General features: G+C 40.4%; 1 protein-coding gene across 4 annotated transcripts; it reads right to left on the bottom strand.

Moving 5' to 3' along the window:
• Window positions 1-1,798: 1,798 nt before the first annotated feature.
• Window positions 1,799-26,725, bottom strand: DDX46 (DEAD-box helicase 46). Of its 4 annotated transcripts, XM_086621376.1 has the most exons (24): window positions 26,674-26,725; window positions 23,460-23,648; window positions 23,038-23,178; window positions 21,101-21,218; window positions 20,103-20,268; window positions 19,669-19,820; window positions 19,234-19,347; window positions 17,464-17,629; window positions 16,973-17,093; window positions 16,448-16,623; window positions 15,894-16,015; window positions 14,977-15,055; window positions 13,083-13,165; window positions 12,166-12,330; window positions 11,703-11,865; window positions 10,603-10,796; window positions 9,894-10,031; window positions 9,108-9,257; window positions 8,357-8,554; window positions 7,576-7,794; window positions 5,307-5,451; window positions 4,543-4,616; window positions 3,687-3,765; window positions 1,799-2,847 (listed from the first exon to the last, which is right to left on the bottom strand). In XM_086621376.1, the coding sequence occupies exons 1-23, from the start codon at window positions 26,688-26,690 to the stop codon at window positions 3,718-3,720; spliced, it is 3,138 nt and encodes a 1,045-aa protein (XP_086477502.1). In that variant the 5' UTR covers window positions 26,691-26,725; the 3' UTR covers window positions 1,799-2,847; window positions 3,687-3,717. The 4 variants fall into 4 exon arrangements, with proteins under 4 accessions (XP_086477502.1, XP_086477501.1, XP_086477503.1 ...); XM_086621375.1 differs by having other exon boundaries at window positions 1,799-3,765; XM_086621377.1 differs by having other exon boundaries at window positions 1,799-3,765; window positions 8,375-8,554; window positions 21,113-21,218.
• Between the last annotated feature and the right edge of the window lie 973 nt (window positions 26,726-27,698).

Genomic DNA, 27,698 nt, shown 5'->3' with positions numbered 1-27,698 from the left:
CCTTGGTGAGTAACTAACTGTGAGTAGGCTTGTGGGAAGGGCTTGTTTACACCAACGTTCACCCTGAGAACCACCTCACTGGCCTCTTTAAGGGCATGCAGGCAAATTTAGAAAAAGCTTTCCTAGTAGAGGTGTTCAGCAACATGCCATGCATGTGTCCATGGCAGAAAATTAAAAAACTAATTCTGCTGAGCTATGCAAGCTCTGTTCTCGCGGATACACGAACCTGTCTTTCTAACCCTGACACTAATTTCTCTGAGTAACCACTGTTTCTTATGAAAGTAAACATGTCTGAAGGACTGAAATACCAAAGTGAGCTCTCTCTCGCTGAGACTCCAGCATTCCTTCACATATTATTTTACAAAGATCTCAAATCCAGCCTCTGGTGTTTATGTTCGGCTATTACAATTGCAGAATTTTAGCAAAGCTTAAAAATCTTTATTTTTCTGTCATCCACTTGGAACACTTGAGTGAGAAAAGCTCCTACAGATGGCACTTTGAGCCTCAGAATCTTTTATTCAATTAGCAGCCAAATGCACATTAAATAAACTGCACTGCTTTAATTGAACAAGCAAAATCTCAAGCAGCCAGGAGAGAGAACAGCTACAGAACATACTGGGCTGTCATCTACATTCATTACATTTTGGTTACAACTTTTACTGCATAGAGACTAACAGGTAAAGTAGGCCTTAAGCTGCCTATTTAATGAAACAGAGGGTGGCAACCATGTTTAACATAGTTAGGGTAGTGAAGTGTGATGGCACACATTTTTCATCTTGCTGTGAATTTTTTTTATTCCCCACCCAGAACATTGGATTTAGTCCTCATCTCCCATTTTCCTGGCTAGGGCACAGTGCAAAACCTCTGCCCCTTTGCCCACTCATGTGCATACAGAGAGAGTAGCTTGACGTGCTGTTGTGGATCTGCTGGGGCCCGCACCTCGGTCTGTGGTGGAGGCTGCCATGGAAAACACGGGCACAGGCCTCTCCCTCTCTGCCTCCAGCCACTGCTGGTATTGACCATCTCTTCCACATTCACAGACCTTCACCTACACAGTTCTCTCCTACTTCACCTAAAAATGCCAGTGCCCTGTTCCCTGAGAACAGCAATACCCCCAGAGTATCACCCCTCACCACCACTGCTGCGACAACGGAAGCAAAAACTCGTTCATGATCCAGTATCAAATACTTCCCTCACTTATCCACCCAAAATACTGCTGTTTACTCAAGCACGGAAAGCGTAAGGCAACTTAGAAAGGTGGCAGCGTATCGCTGCGGGCAGATAACGGAACAAGCTCTGCTTATGTGTATTAAAATAAAAAAAGAAATACAGAATCCCTGTGCTCTTCCAACAACTAGTGACAGGAATCTGTGCAGGGCAGATTCCCTGGAAAGCAGCCAAACTGTGATGTTTATAAAGAACTTGTCCATATCTATAGACACACTTAGAAAGAATTAAATATAACATTTCTCATTACTTAATTGTGTTTTCTCCCAACTTTTATTCTCATCTTGTTTGCACCTTTTTCTCCTTGTGTATTTGTTAATTTGAGAGTTTCTTCTCTGGCTTATAAGCATTTTGTTCCTGTTCTCATGTATCTGAACACCTTCACTGCAACTTTCTTAGTGACTGAGCTGCATCTCATGGATTTCTAGCAGAAAATTAGTAAAGCACTCTTCACTGTACACATCACTCTACTCCAAAAAGTACAAGGTTAACTGTCACAGGAAAAAACACAGAAGCAACATTAAGTGCAGAAAACAGAGGAGCTATTCAGAAAGACAGTTTCTGGAAAATATACATTGAAATTATTTTTATTTTTGCTGGAATTTAAAAAACATAGGAATATTGACATTGCATTTAAAAACCCCAGGAAGTTAAAGATTATACATTGTTGCATCTCTGAAATCCACCAGTGCAAAGCTGGAAATCACAAAAATGTCTCCATCATGCCTTTTTTAGGCGATACCAATATGTATATGAACATTTTGAAACAAGATTTTTAAAGAAGCGTCAGACTGTCCAAACTTGAAAGCGCTCTTCATTAAACACATCAAAATCTGTCACTCTTCTGGGGGACGCTGTCAAAAGTTAGACAATTCAATAAACGAGTTGTACGAAACATAGCAAACCCCACTTCTTAACGGAAGGAAACGTGATGTGTTTCAAGGGAACAGGCTTTAGTTTGAGATTTCCGTTTTAAGTTTTGAGAAGTGTTTTTGTGTGTGCTTCTTCTTTGTCCTACTCAGAGTATTAATCTCATCAGTACTGGGTGTTCTTACCCTAAATGTATTCTGCTACGCTGGTACAATCACTGCTTTCCTTTCCTGTACTGCACGTAACGTACACTAACGTTGGAGTAACAGACACTTGTAGGCAAACAGAAAGTCACTTAAATTACCTGAAGTCGGGAAACAGAAGTTGTGAATTTACACAGCCATGATGCAGGTTGTATGATCTGTCTTCACCAGGGTTACAGCAGTATATACACAGCTGTTTTAAAAGTACACTTCAGTTTCTTCTCAATGTGTCAGGTAAGAAAAGCTTGCTACAAAAGTCCTTTGGAAAGTCACCATCTTGAGAGTCTTGCAGCTGCTACAACGAGACGATTCAAATTGCTACTGCTTAGGCTCCAGGTAAGCAGACGGGACAATGAAATGCTTAAGAGTAGTTCAGTGTCCATTGGAAATACTAATGTCATGGGGATAAGACCTCAAAAAGAAAGGTCTTGCCTGTCCCAGTAGCTTATTGACTGCAATGATAGTCAATATTTGTGGAATTCACTCATAAATATCATTATTCGTTTTTACTTAAAGCCATGTCCTAACAGTAATAAAGATGACAACCCTGGGGGAAAAAAATCACGTTAAATGTCTATATAAGAAGACTATAAAAAAGTGACAAAGTCGTTTTTCATTACAAAAGAGGTTTCTCTTTTTTTCTGAGATTTTCTTTTTACACTACACAGGCTTTCATTCTTATGTCAGAGAATGAGGAACAAAAATCAAATCCTAAAATTCTGATGTTTAGAAAAAAACAGGAAAACTATTTTCATACTACAAAACATCTCACTTTACAAAAACCCCAAAGAGTTATTCTATTACCTGGATGACAAAGACAAAATGGGACGCAAAAAGGATAAGAAGATCTTAAAACTAGACCTCAAGTATTCCTGGATAAAATTCTCTACTCTGATCACTGCAAGACTCTCTGACCTTCAGGGGATGTTTGTTCAAGGAACGAATGTGTGTGGAACCAGCCAGAGAGATGCTATGGATCAGGAGAAAAACCTGCCTTTATTTTGGTGTTTTATCATTTTTTCCAGTATAAACTGATATGGTGTGAACTGTCCCCACAATAGGAAGCAGGTGCTTATTAACAATTTCCAACATAAATCCCAGCATTGTTTAATTTACTTAACAGTATAGTCTGTCAGGAAAATTAAAATCTGTTTTATTTTATATTCTTTATGATGAAAAGTATATAAACTGCACTTTTAAATTAAATCATGCTCTGCCAAAACTGGTCTGCTTTAAGACTGATAACTGCAGTGGAGAGAATTAAGAAGTTTCAGCAAGTATCCATTTTCTGTTAAAAAATGTCCGCAAGACAAAATAAAAAAATTCTTAATTTACAATAAGCAGTGTAAACAGCAAAAACAACAGAAGCCACAAAGTTTCACGCACCAGCCACTGGCAGACAGGTAACTCCAAATACTCATAGAACTTTGTATCTTCCTTTGTTGGTTGGTTGGTACGAATTTTGCTGCAAATAAAGGAGAGAATTATCACAGTTAAAAGTGAAAACGGATTAATCAATTGCAATAAAACACCGCTAACAAAAAAACCCCCACGTTACATGTGAACAAGCAGTTCCATAGCAATTGCCTTCCTTTGGAGAACATTTTGATGGGGAGGTCAACAATTTTGGAAAAGAAACAAAACTATGAATAATGGCTCAGCAGGACCACTGGAACCGACTGCTGATTTACAAGGCTACTTGAGAGAAAATGGCAAAGCCACTGCCAAGTCCAATGTAGTATCCGTGAAGGTCACTGTAGAGAAAGCCAAGGTTTCTTTGACCAGAGAACTCAAAATATGATTCCTCAAGACAATGTCTTACTGGCAAATGGAGCGCCTTGAAAATAGCTGATTATTAGCTGGGAATGCCGTAAAGCTGCGGCAAAACAAATCTCTAAATACATATAAAGTATTAAAATGAGGGGAATAATTCTCCTCCTCCCTGCCTGATGGTGCTGAAATGAGGAAATTTCTTCGGACCTAATTCTTTAAGGGGTCTTCAGTCAAAAAGCTCTGTCAATGTGTTATCTCCATCTGCTGGCTGGATAACAGCTGCGTGTCTGGAGAACTGAACACGGGAAGATATTTCCTAAGCTGTTCAATGAGACAGTGGTTTTGAGATCTACAGGATCCAGTCCCTGATATTAATTAAAATGTATGCCAGAATGCCAACATTTGTAGAAATCAATCTCAAAGCATAAATTAAGGCACTTTCCCTCTGCATTCTGGATATTTCACTCACCAATCTGATGAGCTCCTCTTTTATAAGTCGTGTGATTTCTGCCTTTGCTTTCTGAACAGCCAGTTCGTTGGCACCTGAAGACAAAAAAAGACATTACCATCTTAGACTCTTTCAGTATGTGAAGCCTACGGAATAAACATTGCTGGCTGTTTTCAGAAACACTGTAAAACTTGCTGAATATCCTCAACTATTTGCTGAAGAACACTCTAGTATTGTACAGACTGCCACAGCTAGACTGTGTTCTGTTTTAAGGAAAATACTTAAAAAAGACAGTCCTAAATTACATTATTCAGACATTCCTAGGATTAGAGGTTTCTTGGAGAAAAACTCTACCCAACCATCATGAGATTTGCGAAGTTTTTGTTGTAGTAGTTGATGCAATTTCTTATACCTTCTACAGCCCAAACCCACACAATTCCATTTTCTTCCTTATTTCACGCTAGCACAGACATCTCATCAGCTTATCCTGATTTTTTTTTTTTGTTCTGTTTTCTTTCTCCCTCCTCCAAATGGATTCCATACATGTTTGCTGTTGCTCTGTGGCAGGTCAGTCTTCTCAGAAGCAGCATCTCTGTGACACCCACGGATCATTTGACAGTGAATTACGATAAATAAATGTTTCTTTAGTAACTGTATGAATTCAGAGAGTAACCACAGTGGGTCTGTAACTGAGCATCCAGACACTGTGACTACAGAGATTCCATGTCTAATCACAAAACCAGAGTCATATCTTTAATTGAAACATTTATAAAAAGAATACATACTTTCTATAGCCAAATAAATCTTGCGTTCTCCTTCCTTAGGTTCTTTGCCTGGAGGGAAGTAAGTTCCTCTGATTGTAATGGCAGCTTCGGAATATTCACTGATTCTCTGCAGCGCTTCTTTGGAGGTAACTTTCCATCTGGCAGTCTGCAAGGGAAAGGGTACGGGAGGATCAATGGAGAGAAAGGCATCACACGAAATGGCAATCCAACACTGGACTCGTTATTAGTTGACATTTTGGACAAACAACAAGAACACTGCACTGTGCAAATCAGACATGGCGTTCTACTTTAAAAACGTAGATTGAAATTTTAGCTGGTTATTTTCATGCAAGTATATTAAAAAAAAAAAAATCTGCCTCTTGTGTTGGCAAGATAAAGTTACGGAAAAAGGAGAAGAGAGAATGGATGCATAGTACTACTGAAACAAGAACTCTGAAAACCTTTCATTTTGCTATACTGAAAGGTTAAAACTTGCAATTTTTTCTTACGATTTTCTGAAGCAGCACTTTTTTTTTATTTAGCACTTTTTGTGCAGGAATAGATTTAAAGGGCAAACATATACTGTTAATGGCTGCAAGGATTTCCCTTTAACAAAATAAATACTATTTATTTCTACACAGTTCATTGGTTAAAGACAAAAGCAAGTAAACCTTAAAATCTCCATAAATAAAGCCTAAGGAATAAACATTGCCAGTTGTTTTTCAGAAGCCTGTAAAAATTGTCCCAAATCTCTACAATATCCTTGAGAAGACTTCACTATGCTAAATGCATCCCATTCATGTAGAAAATGAAATTACTAGAAAGTATCTGGTAGATTGTTGTAAGTTACTTGTAGGTTGAGACAATGCTTGTCGTGGTGAGCTCTGGCATTCTGAGTTGGAGGACTCAGGACAAGTCTGGAGAAGCTCACACTGCCTTGGCGTGAAGGCAGAGTTATCCCTGACAGGAAGAACGATGCCTTCCAGTCCCTCCCTGTTTGGTTTCTCAGTTCTGGCAGGCTGAGAAAACACACTGTCGTGTGTCCTACCTTAAACTGCTGCTTTTCCAGAAGCCAACTCTGGAACACAGTCTCCAAAGGCAAGTTTTATGTCCCTGTATCATATTGCCTGTTACATATTCTGTCTACAAGAGCTGCCGTATCGGCATTAATCCGACTCTCGGAAATGACTGCACTGATCCTCAGGAAGGCAGCCCTACGCGGATCTTTGATGGGATGTTGTGCAGCACTTCTATAAACCAGCTTGCTCAGTCAGCTGGCACTCTCGCTTTGGGCGATGGCTTTATCTTACGTATTCTCTGCCATCTCAGCTCTGCGCTGTGTTCAGTACGACACATGCACATGGCACAAGTGAGTCCTCCTCCCTCACGGAGATCTTCCAGGGACACAATGAGCAGTGATGATTCTCACTGATGAACTCCCATGCATTCATCAGTGTTTCAGAGGAGATATCACCAAATATTGAAGAACAAAAAGAAGATCAGGAGAGAGCTATTTTTTCTAGTGCAGTTCTACAAAAAACCCCTGAAGATCTACAGTTTGTGTATTTGCAGACACACATGTGCAGACAACAGAACGGTTACCTGTCTGACCATTATAAGCAAGCAATGCTTTGGAGCATCCTGGCGAGCGTATCCTTCGAGGGTTAGAAGGATTCTTAGCAAAATTATAAAAATCTACAACACGTTCTGTGAATGAGAAATCGCTCAGGATAAGAATGAAGAGTGTTTCTGAGAGGGAAGGGTAAGAAACTAAGAACACAACTCAATAAAATAAGGCAAACCTGGGCAGAACCTCGGAGACAAATACAAGGAATTTGCGCTTGATACTGTGGAATATAAATGCTCAAAACAACAGATGAGGTAGACTACAGCAGCAATATTCTGAATGGCAAAAATACTCAGGTAATAAAAAAAAAGCAAGGAGCAGTACCGGTCACAGTAGTATGGCCTTGGAAATAACACACCAGCCAGTGTCCAAGATTTGGATACGAGAGAAGTCAGTGGCAGAGGGTGAAAAGCTTTTTGTATGACAAGGAATATGTATTTTTCTGATTTCTCTGGAACATGTCCAAAGCACTGTGTTGCTATATATAGAAACACTTCTATCCATGAGATGAGAAGTAATCACAGATAATGGAGTAATTTCAATTAGGCATTGTAAGATATAGAGAGAAAATATTTTACTGGTATAATCATAGTCTAAGCTATGAAGATGGCCTTTGTTAAATAACGGTAATTTACACTCGATTATAGCAAAATGGTTACTTGCCTGTGGGAAGTCATTGATCTCTAATTCTTCTTCATATCTCTTAAAGGATTCGTTTTGTCCTCCATCCTGTTTCTCTTCCTCCTGCTTCTCTATGGGTACATAATTGAGCTTGGCATTGATTTTTTCAGCCAGTTGCTCTGCAATGGTCTTGGCAGATACAGTAGGTGCTTGAATTGTGCCTCCTCTCAGGATAGCATTTGTAGCCTGCTGCATCACATCCTGAAAAAAAACAGGTCCATGTTGAGTTCGAGGTAGCCTAAAGAAGTCCTACATAAACAAACACGGGTTTCATCAAAGCTTTCTATGTAATATAATTATCCACATAAGAAATACATTCTCCAAACTTCTCTTCCTCTTCTTTCCTTCCTCCCAGTAACTCCTCTCACACCTGCATAGGAAAGATCTCACTGTATCTTCAGCTCAAAATACCTTTGGACATTCCGGACCACCTAAATGGATTGTGTATCACATGCTTCACTAGAGAAAGATGTTCTGCAACTCTGCTAAAGCTGACAAAAACTGCATTGTGTCATTTTATCTGTAATGAATTAACTCTTTGCCAGGGCAGACAAAGCATTTCCAGTTCTGTATTAAATCTTGTCATCATTTTGGTTCAATTACAAATCCTACAACTTACAACTGAGTTAGCCCAGCACAAACGAGCTAAATAATGCAGTATGTTATTAGTGAGCAGAAACACTAAATAAAATGGCAGTCACAGAACAAAGAACTGAACAACCTTTATTACAAAAGAAAAACATTGGTCTGTGAAGAGCCTCACCTTAAAGTGGAAGGGGACCAATACTTGTGCCTCTGCTCCAAGATTCTTCTGGGCATTGATTCTCAAAGCCAATCTTTTAGCAATTTCCAATTTTTCTGCATTTCCAGCTGACGGTGTAGGAGCGTTTGATGTTCCTGGTGTTCCCATGTCTTTTACTCTTTTTTTTGAATTGAACATGCTTTCAATTTGTTCATCGATCTAAAGAAAATAACAATTATTAGATCACTGTGTTTGCCATTAGATCATCTTATCATCCTAAAGGAAGAAAACACTAAGGTACATTTAGTTTACATGCTTTTAAAGAAATAGATCTCTCATAAATGGCAAAAGCCTGTCCAGAACTGCAACTAAACAAAAGGAACAGATGATGTTTTAATTAGGAGAAAGTTTGAACGTAATCTTTACTTTCAAGGTCAAAAAAATGAGTCTAACAAACATTAAGAAAGGAATCTAATATAGATTTAGAAATAGAAAAGGCTACTATGAATTTCTTCAAAACACTGCAAGTAAAAAAATGTTTGCAGTTTAGGGCAATTGTTCTATTTCATCTACACAAGATTAACATTACAAAGAAAATACTTCATGTGACATTCACATAACTACATAAATTAAGTATCAAATACCAGTAAACCAGAAAGATTTCAAGATCTTCATAGATCATGGTATGTAACCTACTGCAGAAAAAAAAATTGGAAATCCTTAAGCAACTTAAATTTTACTTTACAAAGCAACTTGATTTTCAGGTGCTTACATCAACAGCTGTATCTTCATCATCTGAATCTTGCAAGCCAAGAGCTGCTTTTTGTAGCTTCTTTCTTTCATTAGCCAAGGCCTGTTCTGTTTCATCAAATTTAAAACCTTTGCCAGAGAATCCACTGCTTTTTTTAATCAACTTCCCCTCCTGAAAACAAAAACATGTATTTTCATACTTAGAAGTTTAAAATCCCAGTTCCGATATTTGTATAATTTCATAGTTTTTATGACTAATTTTGAAGGGATTTTAAAAAGCAAATCCTAGCACATTTAGAAAGCTCTTCGAATTTAAAAACTGTATTTTACCAGAAAGTGTAATAAAAAAGCTATGTTAATTCAGCAGATAGAAACAATACACTATGGGGATTTTCTGTAAGTATATTTTTTAAATGCTTTTCACATGCAGTAAAAAAATCCCTCCAGTTTTTGTATCAGAAGAACTCCAAAGTCACTCTTCTCAGCATGAGCAAGATCCTCTGATGGAGAGAGCTCTACTTCTGTGAAAGATCTTCATTATCTTTTACGTGAATTTTGATAAAAGCCAAAGTGCCCCTTATACAGTAGGCGTTTCTCTATCACCTGCCAGATAACAATTATTTAAATTCTCAGTAAAAGCCCCGTAAATGACATTCAAGATTCCAATCCTGACAACACTTATACACTTCCCTAAGCATACATGTTTTTTTCAGTGAGATGAGCCATGGATGTGTTCTGTACGACCGGACCTACGCACATACACATTAAACCCAGACCAAAGCCCTCTGCAGAAGGAAGAATTACTTACAGCCTTCTGTTGGTCTTTGAAGTCAGCCCAGAGCTTCTCCAAATCAGTAGGAATTGGAGTCCCAGACAATTCCAAAGCCTTGATGATATCACCAGCATACCGTGCCTGATCCTCAGTAATGAATGTATATGCATACCCCTGGTCAAAATTAATTTAAAAGATAATAAAGAAGATCTCTAAAGACGCTTTATCTCTAAATCTGTTGAAGCATCCGTGCACAGATGCTGTTGTTCTGGTCAATAAAAGTAACCACGATATTCATGCATAAACTTATTTTAGTGGGAACGTAGAATGAATAATGTGATTTCCCAGGAAACTGATACGGAAGTAATCAACCACAGATGGTAGAAACGAAAGTCTTTGCTTTCAATCTTGTCATGGTTAAAAGTGTGGAAAATAAAATCTTACAAATTCGGTAGGGCACATTTCTGACAGTGAAAAACACCCAAACTTTCAGCCACAAACAGGATTCAAAAGAACATTCATATCTCAAAAGAACATGTACGTTCCGACTTTCATAGTGCTAAAATTCAGAATATATTTCACACATGATCACTCACAAACCTTAGATGTGCTCTAAAGGAAAACCCTCTTCCCACCACTAATGTAAAACACTCCCTCTGTAGCTATTCCTTGGTAACACCTCAATCAAGCAATAAATAGGAAACATTTTCAGTTATAGCCAAAACAGGCAACTGATGGAACATACTTTATTGCCAGCTCGCCCAGTTCGGCCTGCTCGGTGCACATAATCTTCGTAATGGTTGGGACAGCTATAATTGACCACCAGCATCAGTTGTTTTACATCCAAGCCCCTTGCTGCTACAGATGTGGCCACCAGAAGTTTGCAAATTCCATTCTTGAAATCATTAATTATGCTGTCCCTGTCATACTGATCAATACCTGCAAGGCACCAGACAAAACAGTTAATTATCAAGCTCTGCTTTGAGCCAAAAGAATTCGTACACAGGTCAAAACACCCTCCAGCTTCAAACAACCACAAGCCTAAGCAAATAAAAGTTTAATACATTCACACTTTTACAGGAAACACACATCAGCCAGAACAATAAGTCTTTTAGTCTGTTTAGAATAACAAAACTTTCAGTTTTTCCTCTACAAAAAAGATGTTTTCCCATACTAAGATCCTCAAAAGTTTATTTAATATGATTTTCTACTTGACTTCTTACATTCATTTGAGACCTTATCTGGAGGCTTTGCTGTTCTCTACAGGCAGCAGAAATCTCAGAAGAATATTTTCCCCTCTTCCGTTGTTGCACTAAATCAACAGTGGTTTTGTACTTATTGGTTACTGCATTTTCAAGAGCATTATATATAGAAAGTTTTAAAATACGGACAATATTCTAAAGAGATTTCCTCCTCTTGCTACTAAACTACTTCCGTTATATTACTACTTGATGGCAGAAAGTGAAACAGCAGCTGCTGTTATCGTAGAATCTCAAATAAAAATACCATCTAATACTTCCCCAACGGCATTCACTGCTCCACAACAGCAAGTAGCTGGTGATATTCCCTGAGAGGTGCTAACTCCCAGTCACAGTCCTCTTGCACAGAGACAAGATTTGGCACCTGATGACATCTCACAGGGAACAACAAAGAGTAATTATGGAAAACTATCATCTCTTTTTCAAATTAAGAGAAAAGTATCTTTCCCAATTATAAAGAAAAACTTGTTTAGGAAGAAATAATAATTGGTACTATACAGGAACTACGTAACTTCTCTTTATAACTACTGAATAGCAATATTCTAGTTTGAAGTTGTTAATAGAAATCCTTAAGATTGCAGATCACCTCCATGAAGAGACAAGCAAGGGTAAGAGGCTCTCATTAAATCTTTCAACAACCCATCAGCGTGTTCTTGTTTATCTACAAATATGATAACTGATCCTTTCTCCTGATAGTGTCCCAGTAGCTCCAGTAACTTCAGGAACTTGTTCTCCTCTTCTATAACAATCTGGAAAAAGACATACAAAAGCAGAGTAGAAAGAGTATAAATTGTATCTTAAATCATTAAACACATTCAAGGTGCATAAAAATAAAAATCAGGAACAGGAGGTGACTTTTTCAGGCTGTTTCCACAGCTAGTGGCAAAACTGCTCTTCAGCTTAGTGGTATAAAATCAAGTTTAAAAAAAAAAGTGATAAATCTCTAAAAATAAAAGTTCTGTGGGTATATTGGCTTATATTCAATATTGCTGGAAATAACCTTCTGCAAGTAAATGAAAAGATAAGCAGGGCGGATCCATGATACTCACAACATGTTGCTCCACATCCGAACAGACAACACTTCTGCCTCCGACCTGCACTTCTATAGGTTTACTTAGGATTCTCCGAGCTAATGCCTCCATAGCTCTGGGAAAAGTGGCAGAGAACATGACAGTCTGACGATCAGGCCTGACGTTGTCTACAATTCGCATAACCTGGTTGGAGAGAACACTCCCTGTTAACACCCAAGAGCTGTAACTGAACTCCCTGCACACACGGAGCTGGCGTCTCTGAAGTGAGGTGGTATCTGCTCTACACAGGCTACAGAACATTCCTTCGCAGGTTTGCTCGTGGGACTTGGGTGCTGGCACTGGAAGACAGGCAAAACTTGCTGGACTCCACAGGAAGCTGAGTGGCATGATGCCACTCAGCAACAGCCCAGCAGAAATCTTAAGACATGCAGCAAAAATACTACAGCTCAAGAGATGAAATTAAGGAATTCTCCTAACTTTGGAGGACAATACAGCCTGGTGACAACTGAAGAGAGTCCTGGATGTCCAAAGCTGCCAGCAAGTAATTTGTCACCAGTATTTCCAACATTTTGTTCCAGTCTCCTGCAGGACATTGCCAGGAGACATCAAAGACTTTAGAAGCAAACCACAACTCCTAATACAACACTAGGTAATCAAGAGATTACACAGGGCTACAACATGGCCACAAGTATCCAAAACAAGTGTGTAAAAAAAAAAAGTATATTAGAGAAAAATCATGTTCTAAGCAGTATAAGAATTTATTGAAAACAAAGCATGTGAGGATAACAGAAAAATTAAAGAGTCAATTTAAACTGTTGTTCATATGTAGCACATCTTTCTATCACTCGTTGGGAGCGTAATGGTAACAGAGCACTGTGAAATCCTTTAACTGGAAAAGAACATCTTGTGGCAATATAACTCGTGTCAGTGGTTACCTGAGGCTCAAAACCCATGTCAAACATTCTGTCTGCTTCATCGAGCACAACGTACGTGACTCTGCGGAGATTTGTCACCCGGCCTGCGAAAGGAGAGGAAAAAACACATGGGAAACAAAATCAAATGGAAATCTAGTTTCCCCTCAGGAATAGTGTTTTAAAAATGTTATATAGTCTCACTATCTTCTAACAAAGACATTAATTATTTTTTTTTTTTAAAAAATTCACTAAATGTGAATTTCAATGTTCTCATTTTAATCACATATACATTCTGGGAAATGTGTAAGTATGCATAAGGCCCTTTATTTTGTCAAACTCTTCTCTTGCATACCATCATAGGGCCAGAAGAACCTGTAAAATTCAGAAAACTGCCCTCGCCAAAACACATCATAAAACTAAGACTGAGATGAAGCAAGGAGCCACATCAGCCATTATCTGACAACGCCACCTAGAAAAAAACATATTAGAGATTACAGCGCATGTGTGGAAGGCAAAGTCCAGTGCTAACTGTTGCAGCCTCAGAAAAATTCCTTTTCTACATATTATCTGCAATGCTTCCTTGGAGCTAGAAATAACTATTTGAGGACAATCATACTAATTCTAGTTAACTGCTAATAACGCCCACATAACAGAGTAAGCAGTCTTTTTGAAACAAATATATAAAGATTAAAACCTACCCAGTAACACTATTAATTTAAAATTAAGAACCACCCCAAACTCTGGGACAGCTGGAAACAAAATAAGCGAGTTGTGCATCTGCGAACATTTTGAAATTCTGATGGACAGGATAATTAGCACCCTTCCCAAACAAACGGCTAAGAGATTCCCTTTCAGGAGCAGGATTTTACTCAAGGATTTAAGAATCATGTTCTCCAACGATACAAACGTGAACACGTTCAGTTCCCAACAACTGTGGAGTGACTCCCAGAACGGAACAGGTTTTTCACATTTTCTACAACTACCACGCAGATTTGTGCCTATGAAACTACAGTGGAATTTGGTCCTTTCGGCTTCAGCAAATTGTAGCTGAATCCTCAAATTACTTTTTAGAGATTTGGCGCTGCATATTGTTTTTTTAAGATACGGAATTCATACTTAAGGAACAAAATAAATATTTCTTAAAATCTACATTATCTATTTACCATCTTAACACTTTCATCCCCAAATAATAACTTTGTAAAATTACTTGGGAACAGCATTAATGTACCTACCTTTGACGATTAAAGTCTTGGAAGCCCAGTTCTATATGTCTTGAAGGTACTTTTTCCACAGAAGTTAAATAATGTCAACAGTTTAGTAGAGGTTTTGATGTGGAATAATTTAAAAATAAAACTTTATCTAATAAGCATGCAATGGTTACACTAGGACAAAACCTCTTAAAGCTGCAATGGCTCAGTTTAATCAATCTGAGTATCTGATGCAAGGTCAGTTCTTTTACTTTTGAACAGTTATTTAGGGAGGGCTTCTTTGTCTGTCTGGTTTTCAAAACCAACAGATAAAGGCAGAGTCAGATGCTTCTAAGTAAAAGTGAGTAACTGCTGAGCTACGCTAGCAATAACAGAGGATCAATGGGCAGACAAAACAAGCAACTGTGCTATAACTGTGCTAAATGACTCCAAGTTAAAAAATTTGGATCAGCACTTTTTAACAATGATAAACATTCCCAGAAACTCTTCAAGAATGTAGCATTTCCTGTCCTCCCAAAAAAAGTCAAACCAATATACAATTAAACCTATTATTAGTGCTATTTATTCTCAATAGCTAGAGAGTGCAGCCTGAAGAGATAGTAAGAAAATTCCGTAAGACCATTTATCAAAATACATGATCTTTTGAATTTGTTAGAATTACACAACAAATATAAAAAATTCTGCATAGGAAAAGGTTTTCTACTCACCATTGTTAGCTGCTAACATGTCAATCATACGTCCAGGTGTACAAACAATAATTTCAGCACCTCTTTTGAGTTCAGCTATCTGATTTAAAAACAAAGTAAACAAACTATTAGAATGTTTGGGGTTTTTTTTCTTTGTGTGAGGTTCTTGTTTGTTTTTTAAAAATGTATCACCTTGTAAAAAAGAAAACAATATGCACTGTAATACAGCTGTTCTACTAATGTGAATTGTTTATGTAAAGATTTTACTTAGCAATTCTTTAAGTCTTTGGAAAACTTTACTTTCCAAAAAAGTAACCTCTGACAACCTAAGTTACTACCACTTGAAGTAGCTACATGACTTCTATGCAGTTTTATGAAGTATTATATGACTTCTATACAGTTATGGGCCTATAAGGAACGTCACACGTTGTATCAGGGACAACTGACACTAAACAAACCATGTTCCATCACAGAGGGTCACAGAAATTCAAAATCCTGCTGTTTCCATAAACGGTGGGGGGAAGGAAACACATCACCAATTCATCTCCTAATTACTCTATTTGAGAATACATTAAACCAAAGTTAACATTTTCTGGCTTTTGCTATCTTGAGGGGAACTCTCATAAAAACAGAGATTCTCAAGAACTTTAAAACTATCACATCCCACTAATAGTTTAATAACTGCCACGCTCAGCACATATATAAAAAGCAGTCTGAAACTTTTCACGACCACACGTGAGAATTTTCAAGAAGATCAGTATGTTTAAGGCCAAGTCATACGCAAACACTTCAGCTTTTGCATTACTACCATCCACACCGACAAAATCCATAATGAAGGCTGCAAACGTGCTGGATTTATGGGAAAGAGAAAGGAATGAAATTTGCTGCAGAAGTAACATTAACTACCGAAGTTCACGAGTTATTTGACTCTCGTGTACCTGTTCACTGATTCCTGTTCCTCCATAAACACAGACAACCCGAAGCCCAAGTGTCTTTGAGAATTTCTTACACTCCTTGGTAATCTGCAGCGCCAGCTCGCGAGTAGGTGTCATAATGACAGCTGAAAAACAAAGCACTTTCTTCACATGTTGTCACAGAAGAGATGATGTTATTTATACAATGAAAATTAATCTTTTGCAATTATGTTTAAAGCAATTCACTTCTATGTATTTTCAAAAATGTAATTTCAAGAAAAAGAGAGCGAAGACAGTATGAGGACGGGGTGGAAATCTGGTCCAAGTTTCAAAATGAAAGGAGAAAGGTCTCCCTTCCAGATATGAAGGGCACTTGCACGCCCCTAAACAACATTAGACAGCACAGCGATCACAAACATCACTAAACAGCACGGTGATCATTAAATAAATTTTAAAAAAGCCACTCTGTAACGGACATCGGCAAGCAAGCATTCCTCCCTATAACCAAGAGAAGAACTGAAGTATACACTTCAGGTTTTATTTATTTAAATTGCCATTCTGAAAATAAAACTTTGTACCTATGGGACCTTCTCCTTCTTCTAAAGCTCTCTGGTCCATAATGTGTCTAAACATGGGCAACAGAAAGGCAATAGTTTTTCCGCTTCCCGTTTTAGCGATGCCGATCAAGTCACGTCCATTCATAATTGCTGGGATAGCCTGGGTTTGAATGGGAGTGGGCTTTTCATAGCCGTGTCTTAGAGAGAGGAAAACAAGATATTTTAAGAACAAAATATGGTTTGATAGATATGAATCACAAAGTCATGCTGGAAAAAATCTGCATATTCATATTTACATGTACATATCAGTGCCATTCAAAAACGACAGCGTAAAAAGGAGCAGCAAAACCACGATACAAATGGCAGAAGGAGCAGTTCATATCAGCAGTTCAATACTGAGTGATAAACACTGCTTAGATATATTTGTAACACCTACAAACATGGGCATGTTGCATCATGCAACAAAGAAAGAGGTTTTTCTCATAAACATAAGCAAAACCACAGTGAACGACATCAAGCATGACAGTTCATAAAGTGCTTGCTTACTTTTTGAGGGCAGTGAGAATCTTCATGGAAATACCACACTGTACCCAGGTTTTTATTGGTTTGGGGCAGCCTTTTCCCTTGACTGTAATTCCCTCCAACTCCAGCCTGTACACATTCACCTCTGAAATAAGAGTTTGCATTACAACAGAGTCAAACTTGACATTTCTCTGCTGCCTTGACCAAAACATTCTTGATCTGTCCCTAAACATGAAATACTAATTTTATCACCCCCAGAAAAACCAGCTTTTATCTTGTTACACATAAATGCAAGAGGTAGGTGGAAAGGACTCAGTTGAATTTTTCAATCAAAGCCTCATAAACAATTACACAAAGTTATCAATAGTAGTGATCTAACAGATTCACTGTTTTTCTACACCAAGTTGCTCCAAATGTTCTTTATATTCCAAAAGAACTTGCTGATCTTTGCACATCAAAATCCATCACTCTCTTCTTTAATAGAACTCACGGTGTCTGGTGGTATTTGTCCTCACCTTCTTGAGTCATTTTAGCTAGTTCTGGTACTTCAACATAGAAGTTTTTCCTGAAAGGTTCATATTCTATTTTTCCATGATCCACTGGTTCTAGCAGCTTTCTCTGCTTGGTCTGATAGCCAGTCAGGGCAGTCTGAAGATCAACTTCCTCCTCTTCTGAGGAATACTGTAGAGATTATAATTTGTGCGTTAAGTTAGTGTGAATGGTGTTCCAAGAGGTTCTGAATTTTCATTTATAGAGGAACTTTACTCAGTAGCAACACTTACTCCTTACCCTGTTAGACCAGAGACTGAAAACTCACTCTCAGTTTGAGTCCCAGTTGTTCTTTCATCTATTTCTTTCACGTTTCTCCCAAACCTTACCTCTCACCATGTCCCATCTCTTTCATGACTTTATGAGCACTAACTACCAGCCTTGTGACTCAGAAATAATCACTGCCATACAATATAAACAGTAAGAGGAAAACACTAAGACAAAAAATCCAGCCAGCATACCACTGATGTGCATCCCACTGCAGTCACAGTTCTGACAGGTGTCTCCAACTCATCTTTAAACTCGTTGAGCACACTGGAATTGCAGCAAAACAGGGCTCAGCATGACCTAGCTGAGCTACGGTGCTAGCAGAACATCCAGTCTATGGCTTGGGCAAGTCTGTCTCTCTGAGACCTCCTAGGCAGCAACACACCCACACCCTGAACAACTATTCGGGTCTACAACACCCCATACAATCACAGTAAGTACTCAATATTCCTGTTCTCCTGAAAGCATTTTATTAAGGCAGTTTGGACACAGAAGAGTGATTTTCAGAAGTTCAGGCCCAATCCCTGAGCAAGATGGTTCTGTGAGAAGCCCAGAGCACTGTTCTGTCAAAATTCAATATTCATGATGATCTGCCACTGCTCAACACGCAAAGATCTGCACACTGTAAAGACCAGAGGCAGATCTACCAGTTCATCGAACCCACATCCAGAGAGGGCAGCTTACATTTATCTGCTTGTACCATCTCTTCTCAGTAAAACATGTTTGTTATTTACAGCTCATGTAACAGAAAACGCTTATAAATTCAGTTTAGGGCGCTACCTACTGTAACACATGACTTGGCAGAGCATTTTGTAGCCCTAGGCAGAATCAAACTACTTTCTACTGTTTCCCAAACTGTGAAATGAGAACATCTGCCTCTCATTTGTGCTAAGAGAGATGTCTCATTACGATTTATGAACTGTTTTGAGATCCATCAACTTACAGGTGTTTTGGAAATTCATATAGTTATACTTCCGAAGAAATTCAGCAGAAATGTAACACACAAACCTCATTTTTTTTCAGATTAGATACACGAGACTGAACGTGCAGACTGAGCAGCTGCATACATAAACTTTCTATGCCAGCTCGTGGGTCACTGACACTCAGCATCACCAGCACCACCTGCCCAGCTTCAGCAAGGTGAACTGAGCACACACTACGTGACGTACACCAGCCCACTCACATTAAATACAATCACAAAGCCAGACAACCCGATGCACTCATTCAGTTCTCCTCTGCGGAACACTGCCTCTCAACAATAAAGCTGTGTCAGCCATTTCTGAAAAAAACAGTACAGGTAACAATAAACTGCCTAAGATCAAAAATCTTGTGACCACGGTTCTCCAAATTAAGTGACTAAATGTTTCTCTCCTAGGAGATGGAAAAATCCCAGGACTATCCTCACTCTCGTGCCTCCCAGAAGAGGCACATTGCCTTTTCACAGCAGAAATACAAGATACTTCCATTACCTCCATTGCATCTTGGTCATTCTCCATGAGCTCCCCTTTCTTCTTTTCTGACTCTACAGCTGCCTTTTTGGTTGTCACCACGGTTACTACTTTGGTAACAGTTGGTCCGGATTTCTATAAAAACAGTAAAAAACATTACCGCACTTTCATTTAAAATAGAAAACTCACTGTATAAAATACACAGAATATTTGTACTTCTGAATGCATTATGCTTTTTTTTTTCCACTTCCTTCAGTGAAATTTTATCAGAATAATGCTTGATAAAACTGCTTGATGAAACAACTAGGAAATTAAAGTTAAGGCAAACAGGCATTAAGTGCATCTAATTTCCTGCTTTTTTTCACTTTCCCCCTTCTATTTCAAAGCCATTTTGATATTAAAACACAAAGCTATTTTTAAAAGACAAAGATAAGAAATCTTAATAAGTGATTTTACCTTTTCACTCCCACCTCCACCTTTCACACTTCTCATATTGAACTTCTTGACCTCTTCTTTTACTTCTTCCATATAAGCATCCAAAGGATCTAACTCTTCATCTTCAACCTCACTGCCTTCTTTTTCTCCTTCTGCAGTTTCCTCTTCATCATCTGACACGAGCAAGAAACAGATAAAGAGAGAAGTACTCACCTGTGTTAAATTATTAGCCTACCCAAATAGTTTTATGATACTGGATCATTTTTCCTCATATGAATCTCTCCAGTTTGTTAATCTCAATTGTATCTTAAACCATTTGAAGCCATGATCAGGTTTAGGCATGGTTATTTTATAGTTCACACTCTGAAAAGTAACTAGATGCTTTAAAGATAATGTTATTAAAACGTTACTAGGAATAAAAGTATTTTAACTGTTATAGACAAAAAGTTTAATACCATCATCATCTTCTAAACTCCATTTTTTCCCCTGTTTCATCTCTTCAATTTCTTTCTTCAGTTCTCCTATGTTTTCCATAGCCTTCTTGCGCTGTTCTTCCCTCCATTTCTCCACTCTTTCTTTTCGTTTTCTCATTTCTTCTTCTAGTTTGTTCTGATCAAAATTCTATGATAAAAACCAATCAAACAGTGAAAATTCATGGCCACTGGCTTTGGCCTATGCTTCTTCAAACAAATATAACTGTTGCGTGAGTATGCCGTAGAAGACTGACGTCCTCAAACTTATCACAACAGAAGTAAACGTACAATACTAATGTCAACTATAATATTTTCAAGTAAAAAATGCAGTTCACTATTTTATTTCTCATGATAGTAGATGATATATAATTTTTAAGATACCAGAGAATTAAACTTTCCTTTATTTACTAGGAAAAAATATTTTAACTTACACCAGTGAGTTTCAACTCAACTTTAGCCACTGATCCATAAAAGACTCAAGAATTATCATGTTACCCTCTGCTTCCCAAGTTCTTCTAGTACAAAAAGCTGTGATGGGTTCATGCCTGGGGAGCCCTCACTAACAGTGCTGGTTCAGAAGAGTTAGCTAAAACTGCTAGTTCAGGGATTCTTCATCTAGGCACATCTTTTCATGTCACGGATCAAGGCAATGTGAGCTCCTCTCTCCCTTTGTTCTTTGATTCCTGCCTGGGTCCAGAGACCAAAATAATTTTCAGCTCTTCTGTTGACACCTAACATGTGAAAAACTAGAGGTCCTTCACGCTTGTCTGTGCTTTGTGGTCTAAGCAGTTTGAAACCTTAAACTGAGAAGATCATTTCTTATGCCAAAAGCTGGAAGCTTGACAGGAGTCTGTTACAGCAGAGAGGATTACGTCCAGCTCTAAGAACAGGTTTTCTTTTGCTAATGCAGTAACCTATGGCTAACTTAATTCCTGGCTTAAATTCTGTCTTTTACATTTGTAAGTGTTAAACGCTTCTACCTCAGTGGCCACAGTATTTGTGGTAGCATCTTTATCCTTCTCTTCTTCTTTATCGTCTTTGTCTTTTTTCTTTTCTTTGGAAACTTCCACACCTTCTGTCTTTTCTTTAGATCTTGATCTGAAAGGCAAGAATCAAAGATTTCTCAGAACATTACAGCTTTTCTGAGGAGGAGGATACACACAGAACTATGAACACCCTGTACAGGTTTCAGTTTCCAAATACCTTACAAAGCACACTGCCTCCCAGAGAATCTTTCCATTTCATGGAAATATTTCCTTTAACTACCAGAAAAGCAGAATCTATTGCAATCCACCAATCCACATGCTTTGGTTCTGTTCTTCTCATTTCTTTACGAGGGAAGCTGCAGACTTCATTTCCAGAGCACTTACAACGGATACTCTAGTGGTTCTGCAGTTTATTTTACACCTCCTTGAAGACAGCAGTTAGAAAAGAGATACTAAAAGTTTCCTCCTTGTTGAATTTCTAGAGAAATGTAAAGTGATCTAGCATCCTACCATGGAAGTTTGAATGTTCCCCCTGAGCATACAGCACTGGCTGAAAGACATAAAACCTCTCTGGGAAAAGCTACTTATTTAACTCAAACGTAACATGTGGACTTGCATTAATACAAACCCCATTTATCACAGATTTTATTATCTTTGCTTACAATTAAAAAAAAGAAGAAAAAAAAAAGATGCATCCAAAACAAACATATGCTAATATGAATATGTAAAATTCACTTTAGCCAATTAAATCTCATTCAGCCTTTTTAATTGGGTGACTGTAACACAAACCACAGGCTTATTCCAAAAGACTTGGTGATTCCAGCTTCTCACAATTCCTAGATTATCATCAATCTGCTTGTTCTTCACACAGACTGCCGTTATGACTTCCCACTCATTTTACAGTATAGCATGATTATATGCTGTTTGCAATGGTATCTAAGAATTCCATTACAATTTATTTGAAATAACATGACCTGTAATAAGTTTTTACACATTTCTGAAGTCAACATCTAAAAGAGTTCAAGCTTCACCTCTTCACCAAGCCTATTTACTAGACAGTTTATTCAATTGCAAACCCCTAAGACCAGTGAAACTTGTCAAATCCATGTTGATGGCAGCACTAAGTGCACCCACAGAATTCAACAAACAGCAGACAAACAGACTGCTTGAGCTTCTCTGGAGTGCTACACTAGGTACTTTACTTTTCTGCACAAACACAATTTAAAAAAGCAGATTCCAAACTTTATTGCCTCACATTCTTTAGAACACCTTTGTGTAAAGAATGGATGAAACACTGAGCTCAGGTACAATCAGTGGCACCACAAGAGTTTAGAAATCCCTGTTATAGATGTCACCATGATGCTGCTTATAGATCCCCTACTGCTACCCTACCTGTATTTTCCAAAATCTCTGTTATGTTTCCAGAGAAATAAAGTGCTTCATCTGAGAAAGAAAATGATACAGTGCATCACTGAGAAAACGGCACTGGAGCAAATCCGGTAACTAAAGCTTACTATTCCCCAGTAATTTACAAGTTTAAGGAAAGTTATACTACAACGGAATGCCCGTGCGAGACAGCACCTGCACCTCATTAATTCGGGCATACACGCTGTGACACAAACCATTACTTACTGATGCTGGAACCTGAAATAACAATGAAGCACTAACAAAACTTTCAGAACAAAATTCAGTCTTAACTTTAAAGTTAACTGCTTTTATTAGGTGCCACAATTTGCAGCTTTTTCTTTTTTCAGACATTCTCACAACAAACAGCATGAAGCAACGGGAGAAGATCCTAACAGCACACTCAGAGAACGCTCTCCTTGTTCTCCAAAGCAAATCTTTGCGCAGTTGTGCCTGACGGTTCCCTCCGTGCTACCAAGTTTCACGGTATTTCATCACTATGCACTGTAATTGGCGAACACAAATACCTGTTTTCTGTTTTCCTGTTCTTGCTGGGACTGGAGGATCGAGACCGTCTCCCTCTACTTCTGCTTCTAGAGCGCCTCCTCTCTCGGCTCCGGGATCTTCTCCTCTCTCGGCTCCGCTCCCTTTCTCTACTCCGTGAACGTCTGCCACAGAACAAAAATGTATTTATTTAGCAAGTGGTCACAGCGTAATTTTAGCCTGCTGTTGGGGAACAGGTTGTAAAAGGAACCCAACAGTCATCGAGACCACTTAGAGCTTACGAACTCCAGCACCAGCAATCAGAGATCATTTAATAAGCAAAAAAGTTAAGCACGGTAAAACCTTACCATGAGTGACAGCAAAGTAACTAGTTACAGAAGAACACCATCGACATTCAGGTGAAAAGGCACTTTTATCTACTGGGATTGGAACGGAGAGCTCGTACCTTTGACGCTTTCTGTCACGCGACCGAGACCGTCTCTTGTCCCTGCTGCGCGACCTCTCGCGCCTGCGTTCTCGATCTCTGCTCCTGGAGCGTCTGTCTTCTCCACGTTTCCCTCTTTTGTCAGATGGAGAACGACTTCTAGAACGGCTACCGGAGCGCCCACGGGACGCAGAGCGCTTTCGGTAATGCCTGCGTCATAAATTCACAAAAAAAGGTGAGCATGAGCAGGAGAACAACCTGCAGTTAAAGGACATTCCTCGTATTTGGGCTGACAGGCCACAAAGAATTATTTATCTCCATTTCTTGGGACTTTTAAAATTTCTAAACATTTGTAATAATCTTGCCAAACTGGTTAATATACACATACTCCTAACAATGCTGAAATTAGAGGAATTAGAGGTCATATTTTTGTTTTGGTTTTAGAGTACTGCTATAAGCACACCATGAGGACACTGGAACATGAAGAACAATTTCATTTTCAGAAATCCACTGATTTCCATTATACATAGGAAAAAATGGAGACTCTTTCAAGCTATTTCAAAATTTCAAACATATAAAACTATTCTTTGTTGCTTTTTACACAATATGTAATTTTTATCTAGGGAAGCTAGGTAAATTACACCTCTGCTCAATGGGAAAGCTGTCAAACTGCAATTAAAGAAACATAAAACCCTGCGCATTTGTGACACCGAAATGGTAAACACCTTGATGATGCTGACATCAAAAGAAATTCTGTAACATTGTCAAACAATACAACAGAAGTTTTAAGAAGTTAGCAAGTCTTGAGGGGTGTGTGATGGACATACAAGTCTCTTCTTCTCCCCTCATTAACGCTCTCTTATCCCAACCACACTGTGGGAGAGAGCAGGGCTAGGAATTCTCTAGGAAACTCTTCAGCTCAGTGTACAAGTCAGAGAAGGACCTTGACTGTGACCATTTCCTCTGCCTCCAATTCCTGATTTTCAGTCACCATGCCAGAATAACTCCCTTGTTCACGCTCCTGTAGCCCAGGACTCACACACCCTTTCTCCCCACAAGCCTAGCAGCCAGGCTTGCGAAGCAGGCAGAAGCAGAGAAGGTAAGACCTCCAGCTCTCCTCCTCCTCCTCCTTTTTCCTTCCGTCGTTGCCACACAGGGTTGTATTACAACAGTATGGGCACTAAAAATAATACAGTTTATTTCAGCACTTTGGTATATTTAGGTACCATGTACCTTTGGAATCAGTACAGCAGCTGCATGATACCCATACGCTGCCTACCAGCAGTATAAATTAATGCAAAGAACATCTGCTAGCGTTAGGTACCTCTGATTTCTTTCCCATCTCTGTCACAAAATGCCACGGGATCTGCTCCGTACTTCCTCCCTTTCTAGTCTTTTAGTTTAAGAAAACTTTTTTTTTTTCCAGTTTTCCTCTACAGTGTGCCATAAAGCTGAGTATATGATTTCAAGTTTCAAAAGCCCCAGCCTGATGAACACTTCTTTGCATCAACTCAAGCACGTGCAGCCCAACCCACACACCTCGCCCACTGTTCACTCACCCTCTTACCATTTCTTCACTCTTAAAACTTTTGGTAGGTATTAAAACAGAAAATTAATCCATGTTTAAACCCACTTTTTATATTCTTTCTAACCCAAACAGAAAAACCTTGCCATTATCAGAAGCTGGACTGTGATAAGCCAGGGAGTCCTGCTAGCTTGAGCAGCAGCAGTTTGGCGTCCAGTTCCCAGGAGATTTTGCAGCCGGAGTCCTGACGGCAACAACTGCTGCGCTAACTAGTCTGGAACTAATTTAGATGTATCTGGGAATATCCAGCTCCTCCGTGAATCACAGAATCATAGAAGGGCACAGGCTGGAAGGGACCTCAGAGATCATTTAATCCAACCTCCCTGTCATGGGCAGGGACGCCTCTCAACTAGACCAGGCTACTCAAGGCTCTGTCCAACTTGGCCTTGAACACCTCCAGAGATGGGGCATCCACAACTTCTCTGGGGAATCTATTCCAAAGTCTTACCACCCTCCTACTGAAGAATTTCTTCCTAAAATCTAATCTAAATCTGTTCTCCTTCAACTTAAACCCATTTCCCCTTGTCCTATCAGTGGACACTCTTGTAAAAAGTCCCTCCCCAGCCTTCCTGTAGGTTCCCTTCAGGTATTGGAAGGCAGCTATTAGGTCCCCCCGAAGTCTTCTCAAGGCTGAACAATCCCAGCTTCCGCAACCTGTCCTCGTAGCAGAGGTGCTCCAGCCCCTGGATTATCTTTGTGGCCCTCCTCTGAACACGCTTCAACACATCTATGACTCTCTTATGGTGGGGACACCAGACCTGGACGCAGTATTCAAGGTGGGGTCTCACAAGAGCAGAGTAAAGGGGCAGAATCACCTCTCTTGACCTGCTGACCACCTGCTGCATCGCTGATTTGAGCGCAGGGTGGAGGTTAAAATTTCCACTCGCCTGCCTCTCTCGATACAAATCCCAGCTCTGGATCCAGGAAGCTGTTGCAGCGCAAGGACAATGGCAGGCGGGGGCTTTGTGCCACAGTTCAGTGCCAGAACCCCGGTCAGGTTAAAGCAGGAGAGAGCCGCACGCCACAACAGCACGGGCACACCACGGAGCCGGTTCACAGCCCGGCGTGTGAGCAGCCCCGCACCGCCCGGCCGCGCAGCCGCGACCCGAGACACACGGAACACGCGGCCGCGTTCCTGCCGAGCGGTTACACCACCTCGCCGGGCGTTTACACACGCTACGGGAGCAGGAAAGGGACGCGATCCCGCACAGGCCTGGAGAGAACAATAAAACCCGTCTAATTCGGGTACAAAAGCCCACGCGGCGGGTTCTGCCGCCGCCATCGCTTTCAGACACGCCGCAAAGGCCGGGCGGGCCGAGAGGGGCTCGGGGCTCCGCGCCTCAACCCCGGCGCCTCGGACCAGCGCCGCGCCCCGCAACGCGGCTGAGCCCCGCGCCGAGCCCCGCCGCGCCCCCGGGCCCCGACACGCGGCCGCGACCCGCCCCGGGGGGCGCCGACCCCCCCGGGCCTCCTGACGCCCGGCCGCGGGCCCCGAGCGCCCAGCCCTGCCCTCGGGGCGAGCTCCGGCCCGCCGGGGCCCGCAGCGCGCCCGCCGCCACCCTTTGTTCCCCCCGCGTCGCGCCGCGCCGCCACCCGAGCGACCCGCCAGCCCCGGGCCGGCCGTGGCGGCGGTGCCCCCGCTGCCCTCACCTGGACTCCCGGCCCATGGCGGCAGCGGCGGCGCGGTCCCGGCGTCAGACGGCGGCGGCCATTCCGCGCCCCCCCGGGACGGCGAGAGGCGCGGCGGGAAGCTGCGACACCCCCTCCCGCTTCCGGCCCGCCGCCCGGCGGGGCGCCCCCTGGCGGCCGGAGGGCGCGGCACAACGCGCGGCGCCCCGCAGCGGGCAGCGCCGGGCAACGCGACCACCTTCCCGAGCCGGGCCGGACGCCGAGGAAGCGGGTAACAAACAGACTTTTAATAGAAAACAATCGGTTTGGCAAGAAACATTAAACAGGATTACGTACATGAGCTGAGATGGGTTAAAACCGGAATAAAAGGGATCCATTCTGCACCGAAGGGTGGAGAAGCAGCATTCAGCACCAGCCCCTCCTGGCACCAAGGGCAGGGAGGCTTCTCCCAGCCCACCTCGAAGTCACCGGACAAAACCGAGTGTTTTCGGGCTGAAAAGGTCCAGGTTAGGTCTGGCAGCAAGATTTCTTTCACAGCTTGAGAAGAAAACACGCTTCACCTTTCTGGGCGGTGCAAGGGGTGGGGTGAACACGCAGCAGGTGGGTCAGCTCTTTCCTTGGTGCTTAGCTGATCAGGATTAAAACTTTTATAATGAGGATTATAATTATAAAACTTTTATAATGAGGATTAAAAACTCCTCGTTTTTTGCAGATGTTAGAGCACAGTATTTTTGCAATTCATCTGTATTGTGTTTGAGCACATAAATAGTCAGAACAAGTGTAACTTTTAATCAAGCTCATTATTTACATCTTAACTTAAATGCCAGCTATTTCAATTTGCTGAAATTCCTGTCTAATATAAACAAATTTAAAGCTTCTGAATAAATATTTGTGCTAATGGACCTAAATCAGAACCTTTTGCAGCCCAGCCCTGGACACCTGTAGCGTGATACTCACTGAAAATAATCAGTAAAAAAAAAAAAAAGGTCAAATCAAAACATAAGCTTCTTGTTTTCATGCTACAAACATATATCTCACTTAGGTCA

Source organism: Tauraco erythrolophus, chromosome 16 (assembly GCF_009769465.1).
Source record: "Tauraco erythrolophus isolate bTauEry1 chromosome 16, bTauEry1.pri, whole genome shotgun sequence".
NCBI lineage: Eukaryota > Metazoa > Chordata > Aves > Musophagiformes > Musophagidae > Tauraco > Tauraco erythrolophus.
Note: the sequence above shows the minus strand (reverse complement) of the source record. Positions and strands in the feature narration are given on the sequence as shown.

Bases quoted from the DNA above. Each gene is read 5' to 3' on its own strand.
- DDX46 (XM_086621375.1), bottom strand. The intron at 10,797-11,702 runs GTGATCTGCAAT...GGTGCCTTGCAG, and splicing joins TTGCTTGTCTCTTCATGGAG to GTATTGATCAGTATGACAGG. The intron at 9,258-9,893 runs GTAAGTAATTCT...TTTTGTTTTCAG, and splicing joins TCAAAGACCAACAGAAGGCT to GAGGGGAAGTTGATTAAAAA.